At 36.5% G+C, this 14,856-nt stretch overlaps 2 protein-coding genes and 1 long non-coding RNA gene across 4 annotated transcripts; 1 reads left to right on the top strand and 2 right to left on the bottom strand.

The window, feature by feature from the left end:
* Positions 1-1,274: 1,274 nt before the first annotated feature.
* Positions 1,275-7,469, bottom strand: LOC127882110 (sulfotransferase 1A1-like). 2 transcript variants are annotated; one of them, XM_052430566.1, is made up of 7 exons: positions 7,353-7,469; positions 5,687-5,889; positions 5,225-5,394; positions 4,775-4,925; positions 4,299-4,402; positions 3,192-3,381; positions 1,275-1,670 (listed from the first exon to the last, which is right to left on the bottom strand). In XM_052430566.1, the coding sequence occupies exons 2-7, from the start codon at positions 5,883-5,885 to the stop codon at positions 1,540-1,542; spliced, it is 945 nt and encodes a 314-aa protein (XP_052286526.1). In that variant the 5' UTR covers positions 5,886-5,889; positions 7,353-7,469; the 3' UTR covers positions 1,275-1,539. The 2 variants fall into 2 exon arrangements, with proteins under 2 accessions (XP_052286526.1, XP_052286535.1); XM_052430575.1 differs by lacking the exon at positions 7,353-7,469 and adding an exon at positions 7,208-7,330.
* Positions 7,470-7,941: 472 nt separating this feature from the next.
* Positions 7,942-9,531, top strand: LOC127882218 (uncharacterized). Its single transcript, XR_008050448.1, has 3 exons — positions 7,942-8,141; positions 8,870-8,985; positions 9,243-9,531. It is a non-coding gene; the product is annotated as an uncharacterized LOC127882218 (long non-coding RNA).
* Positions 9,532-12,836: 3,305 nt separating this feature from the next.
* LOC127876528 (uncharacterized) lies at positions 12,837-13,961 on the bottom strand. Its single transcript, XM_052421863.1, has one exon. It carries the CDS (start codon positions 13,959-13,961, stop codon positions 12,837-12,839), a length of 1,125 nt encoding a protein of 374 aa, XP_052277823.1.
* Between the last annotated feature and the right edge of the window lie 895 nt (positions 13,962-14,856).

Below are 14,856 nucleotides of genomic sequence, written 5' to 3'. Positions count from 1 at the left end.
AAATGAAATGTGTTGTTATGTTCAGATCTATGTGAATATTGAGTAAATTGACAGGAAACAATCATGTACTGATTCGCCCATTTTGTAAAAAGGGGCCTTTCTCGTTTTGGTAAATTGACCAAATTTAAACAAGTGTTTCAGATTCGCAAATTTTCGTCGTAGTTATGATATTTGTGAGGAAACAGTAATACTGGACATTTACCATGCTCTAAAATATCCATTATATGCATCTTTTGACGATTTAAAAACCTAAAAATTTTAAACCGTTCCAACGTGAAATGATTGAATAATTTGCAGAGTTCTGTTGTTGTCGTTATATTTTATGATACTACGAGGATTGCTTATATTAAGTATAAAATACATTACTAATTGTATGAGCACGGATGTGATCTAAGCGATAGACTTTTACACGCGGGGTCAGTGGTTCGAGCCCAGTTGAGGGTAACTTTTTTCTTTCTTTAATTTTATTCTTGATTTTTTACTGGAGCTTCTTAGATCCAATGTTTACATTTATAAACACAAAGCATTTAATGACAAACTTCAATACATGCCGAAATCCGTGAAAGGCCCGTTTAAAATCTTCATATGCACGACACTAACATAGCAGCTTGTGTGTTGTTAAACTTTAAAATAATAGTTTTTCAATTTATAAATAATTAAAAAATAGATTATACATTTGCATATATGATACATAAATTGTCTCAATTTTGTTAAAAACTTGGTCAGAATGTTTCTCTTTGCAATATCATTTGAATCTGGGTAGAGTGGGGTAAAACAAAACTAGGAAAACGGGTAAAACATTGTTACCTATTTCGGAGGCACTGACGGATCAATCTTGAGAACATTCCTTCAACATATTTATCTAAACAATATCCATTTCGAAAACCCTTATAACCTCTATAGAAGCCACATACTCTTGAGTAAAAATATTTTGGATATTTATCTGGACAAAAGCTATAGATCAAATTTGATGCGATATTATGTTCTGTGTGAGTGGGTTTTGTGACCGCACGAAACCTCAAATGTTTTAAAGGTGAAAGCCAATTGATTCACATGCACCGAGTCGGTCGTATCTGTAAACATACAACGATGCGTACATGAGGAATGCGATGCGACTTGAATGAGAGGTCTACCTTAAATATATTTACTGTATGTACCGGGTACTCGTATGTAATCAGTGCCGGATTAAGCACCGTAAAGGCCAATATGCGGTGAAACTTTTGGGGACCATGCAGTGATGTTGTTTTTATTGTAACAGTTAACATATACGGATGTTCGTTATATTTTTTTAATTTAATTAACAAATGAAGTAAAGTCAAATAGGATTGTACATTCAATCATTTATCCTCAGAAATATAAATACGATGTTTACGAGCGAATGATTATTCCTTCATTTCCGCGAGAATATCGTGTTGCAGGCAAAATCGTTAGTAAACCATTATTTCGCCACGGTCTCATAGGGCCCCTTAAAGTCACGGAGCCATCGACCTCCTGGTCGCGCTTTCCGGGCGCCATACCACTACACAATTGCGACCCAATCTACTGACAGCCCGAATCAAGCGTGTACCGGAAGGAGAACCTCGTGATGTCCATGGTCTGCTCGGCCCACCAGGCGTCGAACTGCTCGCTCTGGGCCACAGTGAACCAGTTCTTCCAATCACCTACCTGTCCTGAAAAGTTTATGGTATGTTTGTATAAATGATATCTGTGAATACATGTTTATATCATACAGTTCATACCCGCTACGACACGTCAAATGGACCAGTATATACCATCCCTGAAAACATGATATATCATGCAAGGTTTTTCATGCATGCTATGTTTACGCTAAAAATCGCTAAATTAACAGGTCGAACAGGTATACAATTTAACCGCCCCTGATAGCATTATTTTTTTTCAAAAATGTGCACCGTTAATTTGACTCGCTAAATGGGTGGGTATTTATCCCCCTGAAAGCGTGACATGTTTATATCATACAGTTCATACACGCTACGACACGTCAAATGGACCAGTATATACCATCCCTGAAAACATGATATATCATGCAAGGTTTTCATGCATGCTATGTTTACGCTAAAAATCGCTAAATTAACAGGTCGAACAGGTATACAATTTAACCGCCCCTGATAGCATTATTTTTTTTCAAAAATGTGCACCGTTAATTTGACTCGCTAAATGGGTGGGTATTTATCCCCCTGAAAGCGTGATATGCATATTATATACGTACGCTACGTTCACGATTAGGCTCGCTAAATGGAATACAATAAATTCCCTATAAAGAGTGATATAAATGGTATATACAATGTCTGTACGCTCGGTTCACGCTAAGACTAAACAATCATCATGAGCCGCGTTCTGAGAAAACTGGGTTTAATGCATGTGCGTAAAGTGTCGTCCCAGATTAGCCTGTGCAGTCCGCACAGGCTAATCAGTGACGACACTTGTTTTTATGGTATTTTTAGTTCCAAAGAAGGTTCTCCTTACCGAAAATCAAGTTAAGACGGAAAGTGTCGTCCCTGATTAGCCTGTGCGGACTGCACAGGCTAATCTGGGATGACACTTTACGCACATCCATTAAACCCATTTTCTCAGAAAAAGGCTTATCATGATTAAAAGTATTTCTCACACGTCAACATGCACCTTGTATCGAACAGATGCGTTGAAACCGCAGATAGTTACAAGGGAGTAACGACTAAGTTATCAAAGCCTTGTAGTTACTTTATATACTGTATATTAAGCTCCGCATTCTCCATAATATGGATGCTTTATGATGACAATTCTGTAATCATTAGAATCACATGACATAGAATCTATTGATATTGCATCTTTAAATGTTTGTACGCTGAGTAATTACCACGAATCGTATTAGTAATTTTCCGACATTGTGGCGCCATAATTTTTATTTTAAGCTTTCTATAAACACCGTTTGAGATCAAGTGTATTTGTTATAATGAAATTCACCGATGTTCATAAAAAGCATTCTTAAAAACGATATCCCTTTCGATAGGAGAACGACATAAAGGCCCGCTTGCCGACAGATCAAGGCCCATATTTCGTAGTCAATGTCAAGGTCGTGAGGATAAATGTGGACATACACCAACTTTGGGACATATTGTACTTTAGCTAGAATAAGTAACAGCACGGCATTGCCAACAACTGCAGCGTTGGCTATTACTAGAACATGTGTATACCTTTACGTATAAACAAGAATCCGTCACGCGTAAGCGTTTTTAATTGTTCAAGCATTTCCGGGTCCATCTTTGCCAGCTTGCCCTGCCTCATGCTGTTGACCTCGCATCTGTCCTGTATTTGGTGCAATCTCGCCTCATCTAAGTTATATCCCATGAACGCGCTGAGTTTGCGCATCTCTTCCACGAAATACTGAGGTAAACGAAGAGTAACTAAGATACCATATGTATAGTTTTTACAGAAAATATATTTTGGTATATTTTGCTTATTCGGCGTTTATGTTTATCATAGGTTTGAAAGGGGACTTCCGCGTTTTTGTTAATTGAAAAAAATTAAACGCATTTTTTCGGAATCGCAAATTTTCGTTGTAGTTATGACATTTGTGAGGAAACAGTAATTTTTAAAATTTACCATGATCTAAAATATCAATTACGTACATCTTTTGACGAAATTAAAAACATGAACATTATAAAGCGCTGCAACGCGAAACGATTGAATAGTTTGGAAAGTTCTGTTGTCGTTATATTTTGTTATACTACGAGGATTGCTTATATAAAGTATAAAATACACCACTCATTGGAAGGCCGAGTGGACTAGGTGATAGACTTTTACTCAAGGGGCCAGTGGTACGAGCCCAGTAGATGGTTACTTTTTCAATTTATTCTTTTTTTTACACTGGAGCTTTTTGGATCCAATGTTTACATTTATCCATATAATGGATTTAATGACAAACTTAAATACATGCAAAAATCTGTTAAAAGGTCCCTTTAATCTCTCTCATAAGTAGATTAAATTTTGAGAAACCAAAATTAATAAATCCAAAACTCCATAGGGTAATATGGTAGAAATTCCCATAAACATTTGCTGTCTATCTTGTTAAAAAAGAGCGGGAAATCAGTTGTTAATCAGACCCATCTGATCTTATAAAATACATCACACTTTGAATTATGAAATAAGTTCATATTATCATTTTTGTCGAAATATTGTTAAACATATACATGTCACCAAATTTTATATCGAAAATTCATGTCTGCAATGTCCACCTTAAATATGCATTTTTTGACACACGACATTTTTTCTGAAAAACAAGGATAGGAAACTCAACCTGCCTCTTTTAAGTCCTCGTAATACATCACGTGCATGGGAACATCCGGGTGCTCGTCCATAAAATGCTTCCACTGTCGAAGGTATTCCGGATATCCGCCATAGTCCACTGGAAAATAAGAGCGTATGCAAGACTCAACTGCAAAAACGCGAATGTTTTTTTTAACTTTGTTGGATTTTATTGAAGAACAACATCAACAACCAACAACAAAGAGATAATCATAGCTGGGCTGGCTAGCTGGGTAAAGCTCTGAACAACACGATTGAGGATCGCGGTTTCTATCCCCGGCCAAGTGACACGAATTATGTGCGGATTAGTAATACGATATTCCAAACTGGAATCACCGGACTGGAACGATCAATTATAAGCATTTGAGGATTAAACCGGTCAGAGGGCTGGCCGAACCTCACAATGACATATGAAAAAAACCATAAAAGCAAGCCCCACAGGATAAAAACTTATATTGGCAAAACATTGCACCTTCTCCGCGCATGAACATCTGCAGATAATTCTCAAATTTTCCGTTGTATTCATAACCCTTGATGCCTTTTGTATGGTTGTAGAAGGATACGGCGGTGTCTTTCGGGTTTCTGGCGATGAAGACACACTTGTGGTTGCCTGTTGAAATCGCCTGAAGCACACACATTTTAACTGCACAAACCATCGGATACGATTAAGTTATCAGCTTTTCCCCGAAAGTACAATGACGATAACGACGGAGAAGCAAAATATGGTGATAATGATAACAACGTCAACAAAGTCTTTTTTTCCATTATGGCTCGGTTAAAGATTATACTGGTGCTACTGCTGCTGTAGATGAATGAATTTTATGATGATGATGATCATCATCATGATCATGATGACCATAGTCAGAATTATTTATGATAGCATACATATAAAATCAATGAATGTACCAGTAGCGAGACTCACTTTGGGCAGATATTTAGGAAGAAGATGAGAGTTGAGGATCCGGGGGTCCGGTAGCTGGTCCGCCATAGCGACCGGCATCGCCTCGACCATGCCATAGCGTTTGTCGCTAGTTGAGACTTCTTGCGATCCCGTCGTTACCATCGTCATGATTTCCCACAACCAGTTCGTGCCTGTAACATTTGTTCATATATTAAAACAAATTCCTTATGTATCAGTCAAAACACGCTGTAATGAAAGTGACACTAGTATAATATTATAATTAGAATGTCATTAAACAAATTAGTGTCAATTTCGCAATGGAAATCGATTAATAAACAAAGAAATGCGAGTCTGCGCAAGATTTAACATTGCGTAAGCCTAAATACATGTTCTTTTATAAACACGTTATTGAACAACGAAGATTGTTTTACATTAACTTAACGTGTTCATGAAAAATCATGGTTTAAATGAAAAACATGTAACCTGTTTTCGGATACGATAAAATAATAATATCTTTTTCTCGACACTTGTAGTGTGGTAAATTTGACATGATCGCCATCTTTTTCTCGAATGTGTCATGCATGAAGACGCCAAGTCTGTAAGGAACTTCTGGTTTTTCATCGATGACGTCAAAGAGAATAGTATCTCCACCCGGTACATCGTGAAAATAATGTCTCGACATTTTCCTGTAACCAAAATTTTAAAGGGCATTGTTCACAGACTAGCTAAACCAATGTTTCGAACAAAACGTGTAGTGTACAATACTATTATGCTATATATAAACTTCGAACAACAAAAAGAGCCGTTCTAATTACAATAAGAAATATTGGTGTAAACACATTAAAACACAAAGATTCTGCAACTTTTCCGCATCTTAAAATCGTTCCACGATGTCATCTCGTTTCTTTTAACGGATGATCTCCATTCCGGATCGGATTCATTTGGTTTAAGTTTATTTCTGATTTTGGAACGCATTTGCCTGTGCTTTTTCTTAGGTCCGCGCGCTATTATAATAAACAACGAGCAACTTCAAAATCATGGAATAATCCGATTCTTTTCTTGACGAAGTTAAATTCAGTATTGCCCCGCATACACTTTCATTTTTGCAAGCTTTCTTTCTTTTTTACCGCAGCTGAATCGCTAAGAGAAGGGCGTCCTCGCTTAGACTCCGCTAATTGATAACGTACTGATTATTTATGAGAACTACGTCATGCTTCGGATTACAAAGTCATTCCTATATTAAATGACACATAAAGAACACCATAGAAATAACACACGCCGCAATATCAATAATAAGCTCAACTTTGAACTCCGGATTTTGCAATGTACCTTACATTCGAGCGATTTCATGTAGCTATACTTGAATATATATATCATATGATCATGCGTCGGGGTGAGCATTTAAACCGCATTTAATTATAGTTTGACCAACATTCGGAGTCAGTTCGCTGCAAATTCTCGGACACCGATAACTTTTTTTTCAGTTAAATTCAATAGATGGAGCCAGACTGCGATCAGTCTAAAGTCGGTTAACAGATGAAGGAGAAAAACCTAATCATCAATGCATAAAATCATTCACTTAGTATTCAACACACTGCCACTCAACGTTATATTGGTGAAGTTGATATGGTGTCCTCCCTGTGGCTGAGAGGTTCCAGGTTCGACCCTCATATGGGGAGCGTTCTCAGAATGTTTCCAAAGGCACAAAGAACTGATCTTACGAGAAAACCGACTCTATTTTCTCTATAATCCAATGACAATCAATATAATCGAGCACAACTAAAGATTCAAACTACATTTAACTATTAAAGCCTATACGCCCAACAATTAAATGAAGCAAACAACTTGTCAATAAAAATATGTAAAAACACGTTCAAAAACATGTATAAATACATGTGTTACAATATATTTATTAACGAAATACCGCATCATCTGAATAGAAAGCGAATATTCAGCGATATAGAGGTTTATGTTCAGTAGCAATATATGTACGCAAACAAGTACCTTATTTATCAACCTTCGTCTCGCTCGCACTGCGTGATAAATTTATTGATGAAACATCTACGTTATATATACAGGTTTAATCAAGCAACTTTTCACGCGAATGTCGTCAGAAATAATGTTCAGTTAATTTTATTTTTAGACTCACCTTAAACTGTTGAGGATGCATAAGGTGACTGTTACGCGTGACTTAACGGCTTACGTGGCCGTTATAATGTTTATATCAAAACATAGAATTTGATGAAGATTTGTAATTTTCTGTAACATCGGTTGTTGATAGATAAATAAATCAAAGTCCTGTTTTTTCCTTGGTGTTTATTTTAAATTGACCATTGCACAACATGCCTATTTCAACTTTCGGTTCAATACACACAAAAAGGCATTCAAATACAATATTTAGTATATGAGTGAAACAGTGTATACACGTACATCTTGAAATATTTATTAATCATATGGACATTTTACTTCATTTCACGCTTACATGTCTGAGTGATAATTTTGGATCAATTACAATTTAGAACATCATACATTAACAGTCCTAAATTGCATATACATATTTTATCAAAACGTATCCAAATGTTTCATGAATTATCAATGAATATGATGGTAAAAAGAAAAAAAGTAATCAAGTCGTTTAGTTTGAAACTAAGTCAGTTGGATACAGGCTATGTAGAACAGATATTTCTCATACTCCGTTTTTTTCATCAGTTGCGAATTCCCTCTAAAGGGATTGACGTTTATGTATACTGTAAACAAAAAGCAAGGCTCTTCCATAAATGGTGTTAAATCTATCAACAGGTATATCTTTATTCAAATAAGCCTGTATTTTAGAATAATCACTTGTTGCAAACAGACGCTTATATATGCACGGTGCCTATACCACGTGACTTTTTAAGATCTGTGTGGGGAGTAAAATATCAACAAAAGCGCGACGAAGGTAAGATTTTTAAGGATAACTTTTTTAATATGTCACCATTTTTAATGGGATAAAGTGATGAGCCCGCTCATTCATGAGAGTTTTCTATAGGTATCATGATTTTATCAAACAAATAAGTATTTTTTCAGTAAAGTGCAACCGCGCGTTTGAACGGTTAGAAAAGGGTAGGATCAGTGTGGGGACATTATTTTTTTTTACACAAAAACATCACCTCTGGTGAAATTAAGAAATAAATTTTATGGGCGGAGCTTACACTATATCATTTTGCATCCATTTTCAGGTTTCTGTTATTTATTTACGAAACAAAATTTAAGAAAACTATTCTTACAGTAATATGATCTGTGTGGTATACGTTTTTCAACGGATCTGTGTGGTATACTGTTTTTAAGTTCTATTTAGTTGTTTAAAAAAAATGCTTGTCAACAATGTATTTGAAACGGGATTTTTAAATGCGCTAGCTTGTTAAACACATAATGGCTATACACTACGCTTGCACCGCTTGTTGAACTAATACATAATTATGATTTACAGGCATGCTGTAAAATCCCCATTATACTATTAAAATCTTACGCTGGAGCATCTTAAATCGATGACAAGTCCATGCTTACCTTAAATAAGTGTACACTTTATGTTATTGTATCAAATTCCATTTTTATTTTGGCGCCAAACACTACTGTCAGGTGAAGTAATGTATCGTTTATTATTTTTGATATTATATTTGCTTTAAGGTATGGCTCAATGCTCCGAATGCGGAAAAATGTCGAAGACCAAAGCTGGGTTATTGCGCCACATTAGGGGACACGCTAACTCTGGAAACTATAACTGCTGTGGGAAAGCATTTCAGGTAAGATTAAATACCTTAAAAATAGTTACATTTTGATACAGTTATGCTAACCAGATGAACGGATTTTCTTGAAACAACACAAATATACAATATATCTCATCTCTCAGGTTATCATATATTTTGAAATAACTCAATAATCGTCAAATCGTTTGTAATTTAAAACTAACGAACGCGTGCCCTCAGATACTAACATTTTTTAAATAGCGTGTTTACGCATTGAAATGTCACGTGAATAAAATATGTGTTTTTTTTCTCAGGATGCCTACAATCTTAGAAGGCTTCAACGAACAAAGGACCCCAATGTCACGTGTGTGTACAGTGCGGCAGGAGCTTTGCGGACAAGTACCTACTCGTGGCTAGAGAGAAAAGTGCAAAAAAGAGGGATTGGTGATATGTTACCAGTGTGGGTTGGCAGTTAGGAGTGAGAATGACCTCAGAGAGCACGTCAATACCCACATGCATGGCAAGTGTTACAGTAGTGAGGAGTGTTTCAAAACGTACAAACGCAAAACAAACCTTTCTCGATACGTGAGGACTTCACATAAATCCGTGAATACTGATAAAAAATCATAATGGTTTACAGTTTGTCTGTGTAACTTCATTATCGTTTTACGTTATTTTATTCGTTGTTTTGTTTACTTTTACTTTATTTTTCAAAATGATTCTAAAGTTATCCGAATTTGATAAATTTTTAGGTTTCGTTTAGTTCGTTTGTGTGTTTGAAATCATTCTCAAATAATTGTGCAATAATTTGGATTTACGTTATTCATTAATATATCGCATCTGTGATTTGTTTTATCGAATCTGTGATTCTTTTTTAATTATAACTTGATTAAAGTTTTGCGATGTTTTTTCGTTGGTTTCAATTTTAAATACCGCTGTCACGAGCTAGTTCGATAATCATAAGCAGCCAGGGTTTCTAATACTAGGGTTTTACACGATTGCTTTACATAATTAACTGCCTGCTTATAATTACTCTAGGCCGTGGTAATTGACAGTAAACAATGTATGCAATGTGGTTGTGTATACAATACAATACTCCTTAATTCGAAATACGTGTTGACATTCTTCAGAGCTGCATCCATCCACAACACAGAATCGTACATATATAATCATATAATATAATATTTATTCATTTACTTTTTATATTCTCTTCAAAATAACTAACGCTAAAGATAAGCATACACTTGTTACACTGAAAACAACGACATAATTTATAACATGACATTATCACCAACACATTGCGAATGATTGTCAATATCTATACTATGTAATAAACTAATGCAACAATATGAATTCCATATATGAAATAAAACACACAAACACACACATATATATATGTTTCTACTATGACCAGTATTTTGTTTTTAATAAACATACCGTTTACCTTAAACTTTAAATAACAACAAAATGACAAGCCAATACGTCTGGTGGATTCTGTTTTATCAGTTTGCATTCCAAATTTGATTTTAAAACATACGTATTACTCGGGAAAGAACATGCCTTTGCTTTTTGTCAACCTGCGTAATATTTGACACACTTTCTATTGCAGAATTTGTGTCAGAATTAAAATGTCCTTTGTGTTCGTCTATCCGCATTCTTATTGTTGGCAACAGTTTGCTATCGTTTCGTCTCGCCCGCTCCCACCTTACTCCAAGTGTCCCCTTCTGTATAGCATTCATGTCTCGTGAAACTGTTTCCTCTATTTTTTCTTCCCTTGACCCTTGTCCGCTCACTAGTGCCAAATAGGTGATTACTGAAATGAATGAATTTTTAAATAATAATAATAGATCTACTACTACTACTATTACTACTACTACTAGTAGTAGTAGTAGTAGTAGTAGTAGTAGTAGTAGTAGTAGTAGTAGTAGTAGTAGTCGTAGCAGTATAAGTATTGAAATTAATTAAAAATATATATATTGTCGTTATTATCTCAATTTACACGTATACCACACAGATCATATTACTGTTAGAATATTTTTCTTGATTTTGTTTTCATAAATATATGAAAGAAACCTGAAAAAAGAATGCAAAATGATATAGTGTAAGCTCCGCCCATAAAGTTTATTGCTTTATTTCACGAGAGGTGATGTTTCTGTGTGATAATAAAATAATGTCCCCACACTGATCCTACCTTTTCTAACCGTTCAAACGCGCGGTTGCATTTTACTGAAAAAATATTCATTTGTTTTACAAAATCATGATACCTATAGAAAACTTACATGAATGAGCGGGCTCTCCACTTTATCCCATTGAAAATGATGACATATTAAAAAAGTTATCCTTAAAAATCTTACCTTTGTCGTGCTTTTGTTGACATTTAACTCCCCACACAGATCTTAAAAAGTCACGTGGTATAGGCACCGTGATATGTATGCACTGTCTATAAATGGTTATTAAAATCTGCATTCTATACAGATGGTGACGTCACTACGTTATTGTCAGACCGGTGTGACACAATGTTAAAATAGTGTTGTAACTTGTACGTAATTCGCAAGTTTTACAAGTAACCGATATATTGCAAACACACACACACACGCACGCGCGCGAACCCCCCTCTTCCCACACGCACAAACAAGCAACACAAATACCGTAATGAAATACTTGTTGAAATAGAACACTAAATGCATATTTAAACGGATAATCGAGATTTTGAAACACACACTTAATAAAACAACGTTTGAACAAACCCCGCAGATAGCTGCGTATTGGGTTACGTAAACACTGTTCTGTATGTGAACTGGCGCTGACGTGAGTAACTGTTTGCATATGACGATTCCAATTTCATTTTTTTATATATTCAATTCTTAATCCGTCATCGTAAGTGAACTCTATGCTAGTTCGTATACAAACGAAGATTTTAACTTGGAATATATATATGAATGATCATATTAGCAACATTTTGACTAAACGCAGTGAAAAGTGCATATTTAAATGGTTTCCTCTTTTGAGAAGACCTAAAATGACATTTGGATTAAGTGATTGAAGACGCTAGAGTAACAATTTTACGACTTTTTGTAATCATTGTCAATAAATAAGATCCCTTTAAACATATTGTTTGTGTAACGATAAGTAAAAAATTATTTATTTATTTAGGAAAGTACTTTATATATAAAACACACACAATACAATTGTTCTCAGAAAAGCGTTGAAAAGGACAAAATGATTCTTTTTTCGGCTTCCCCGGGGGAATTTTAGCAGTGATTAAACAACAATATAATTTGGTTTATTCCAGACATAGAAAATATTGGTGATAAATATGCAAAGGTTCTGAAAGGATAAGGACGTCGGACGAACGCTTGTTGATTCGAGGACATAGACATCAAACCACAACTACGTCAAATAACATCGCTAGTTATTCTGGAGATTCTTTTATGTATTGATAATTTATTTGATTAAACTGGTTCAGGATTTTGATCGTACGCAAACCTTTTGCGAACTGACTATCGACTTTTATAAACGTAATTTTTGTATGACATGTCACTGAATGTCAGTTCATTTTTCAGACTCTTCGAAAAAATATATATCCTTAAATACACACAACTAGACAAGACAATACATTACCATTAGTATTTCTTTAATTGAAAAATTAATTAATTAATTAATTAAGTAAGTTAAATTACGTGCAAGTGCATTCATCAACGTCTATGTCGGATCGTACAGCATGTTCATTACACGACGATACAAAAACCATAAACGATGGCCATTTGTATGTAAATACTTTTATATACGTAAATGATAATACAAAAACATCAAAATATTTTACGTCAGCTGGTCTACAAAAATGAACAACCTGATGCATATTTTAACAGACACGGCATGCATGTATTTAAATAAATATATACAAAATGTTAAACTGCGGCTGCAACAGCCATGTTGACCATTCGAGCGACCTGGTCCATACTAATTGACCTTTCAACAGCCGTAAAAGCCTCACCGCCGACCCCACCGCCAGTGGCGGAATGAAGAATAGGTGCATCTGCTATTCGCATTGACGGACGTGAAGCCATTTTATCGAAAGCTGAAATACGACCACCGATAGGAGAAAGCTTTCTCGTTAAAGTTCCACCTGTCGATCCTGCTGAACTTCCCTTTGTGAAAACATTCCTAGCGTCCGCCAGTGAAGTGGTCGCAGCAATGGCCAACGCACCAGCGCTTGGCCCTTCTAAGGGTTGGTTATTTCTAAGCAACTGTGTAGTTTGTGCTCCTGAGTCAGATAACCTCTTAAATACTGATTGTGTTATTGCATCCTTGTTAGGCTGTGCCCCGCTCGCGATCACTTTCTGCACTTCATTTTGAACATCTTGGCTGAATTTGCTCAGCGACATTTCTTCTCGTGCACCTCCGATGATCGCGTCAATGAGCTTCTGGGGATCTGTCAATGGGATGTATTGACCACCAGCAATGTAAGCCATTGCCATAAAGAAGTCCTTGTAGGGTGAAATCGAGGGTTCGCAGCCCACCGAATACAATTTCACACCGAGCTTTGCGAACTTGTGCGCCATGTCGATGGGATCATGTCCATTCGGACTCCCTCCAGGGAACGACCTGTCTAGCGGCGGATCTAGACCATGGGGAGGTGCATCAGCGACCAGGACGGCGATTTTTACGGCGTTTGGTCTCCATGACAACGAATTCCCGGCGTGTAGGGCATCTGCTACGGCTTCTGGCGTGTCTCCGCCACCTGACGCCTGGGAGGCGTCCAGCCACGATTTCATAGTAGAGACCAACGGCGTGAAGTCATGTTTTCTGAAGACGTAGGTGTGGTCCTGTGGAGGGTGGTCCCTGTATTCGACAAGCGCGAACTTGATATCTTTGTTTGAATCTGTTGATACTTCGTCGACGACCCTCTGTATGTTACGTCTGGCCGTCTCAATGTAAGATGACATACTACCAGTTGTGTCCATTATAAACGCAAGATCCAGCGATTCTCGTCTTATCGTGAGATCCACGGGAACCGGCTTTGAGGTAATCATCACAATCGGAATGTTTGGCCGAAGCCGTTCCGGAGCCGCCTTCATTACACCGCGATTAAAATTGTTACGAAAATCTTCTAGTGACACCGGCAATCCTGCACGTGCGCAGTACACAAGCGACGCAAGTATAGGCAAACACTCTTCGACCCGCATGTTGATGGTTTATTGTATACCTTACTGCTTCTTAACAATCTAGCGTCGTTTATATACTCACGTTAAACCGCAAATGACGTAAACGTTTTCATTAACGTTGCGGATGCGGGAATGAATACTTGGAAATGAAGTTTATTACCTTACAAAACCGATGCGTTACGGCATTACGTGTGTTTACATCGTAAAAAAAGCCGTGCGTATTAATGTTTACGTCCTCAGCCTCAGGGGTCGTATTCATTGTATATTATATTGTAAATTTGTACGTTATTTGTTGATTAATTTTTTGACGTAGGGAGTGTTGCGAAATGCGTCTGACCCGAACGATTTCGAGTTTTAAGTAATCGATATATCACAGGTGTGTACCAATATTTTATCGTATGTTTGGTTTGCTGCAATTAAACGACATGCAACCTGTCAAGTAGGCAAAGTAAACCAGTCCGTGTTGACCGTGACGGTGGTTGTTGACAAGGTTTCGGAATCAAAGCGCTGAAGGCACTGAAGATGTTCGCTATTGCATAATTTAACACCGGTTCATTTTTCAAAATCAATCGCAAGTTTGAAATGAACACACGCCATTCAACTTTATAAAGTGTGTGTCATAGAGCACGGGTCGAGTTTTGTGTGCACTTTTTATCATCCTTATTATTTCATAGAAAAAACTTAGACAAAATAAAAACAACATGATTTTTTGGACGTACTGAAAGCATAGAAAGTATGATGAAAATGGTAATGAGAACTTAAT

This window comes from Dreissena polymorpha, chromosome 1, assembly GCF_020536995.1.
Source record: "Dreissena polymorpha isolate Duluth1 chromosome 1, UMN_Dpol_1.0, whole genome shotgun sequence".
NCBI classification, from domain to species: Eukaryota; Metazoa; Mollusca; class Bivalvia; order Myida; family Dreissenidae; genus Dreissena; species Dreissena polymorpha.
This window is presented reverse-complemented; position numbering and strand designations above follow the sequence as displayed.

Excerpts from the sequence above, each read along its gene's own strand:
- LOC127882110 (XM_052430566.1), bottom strand. The coding sequence starts at position 5,885 with ATGTCGAGACATTATTTTCACGATGTACCGGGTGGAGATACTATTCTC. Across the intron at positions 5,395-5,686 it reads TTTATCGTATCCGAAAACAG|GCACGAACTGGTTGTGGGAA; the intron begins GTTACATGTTTT and ends CAAATGTTACAG. Across the intron at positions 4,926-5,224 it reads TTCCTAAATATCTGCCCAAA|GCGATTTCAACAGGCAACCA; the intron begins GTGAGTCTCGCT and ends TGTGTGCTTCAG.
- LOC127876528 (XM_052421863.1), bottom strand. The coding sequence starts at position 13,961 with ATGATTACCTCAAAGCCGGTTCCCGTGGATCTCACGATAAGACGAGAA.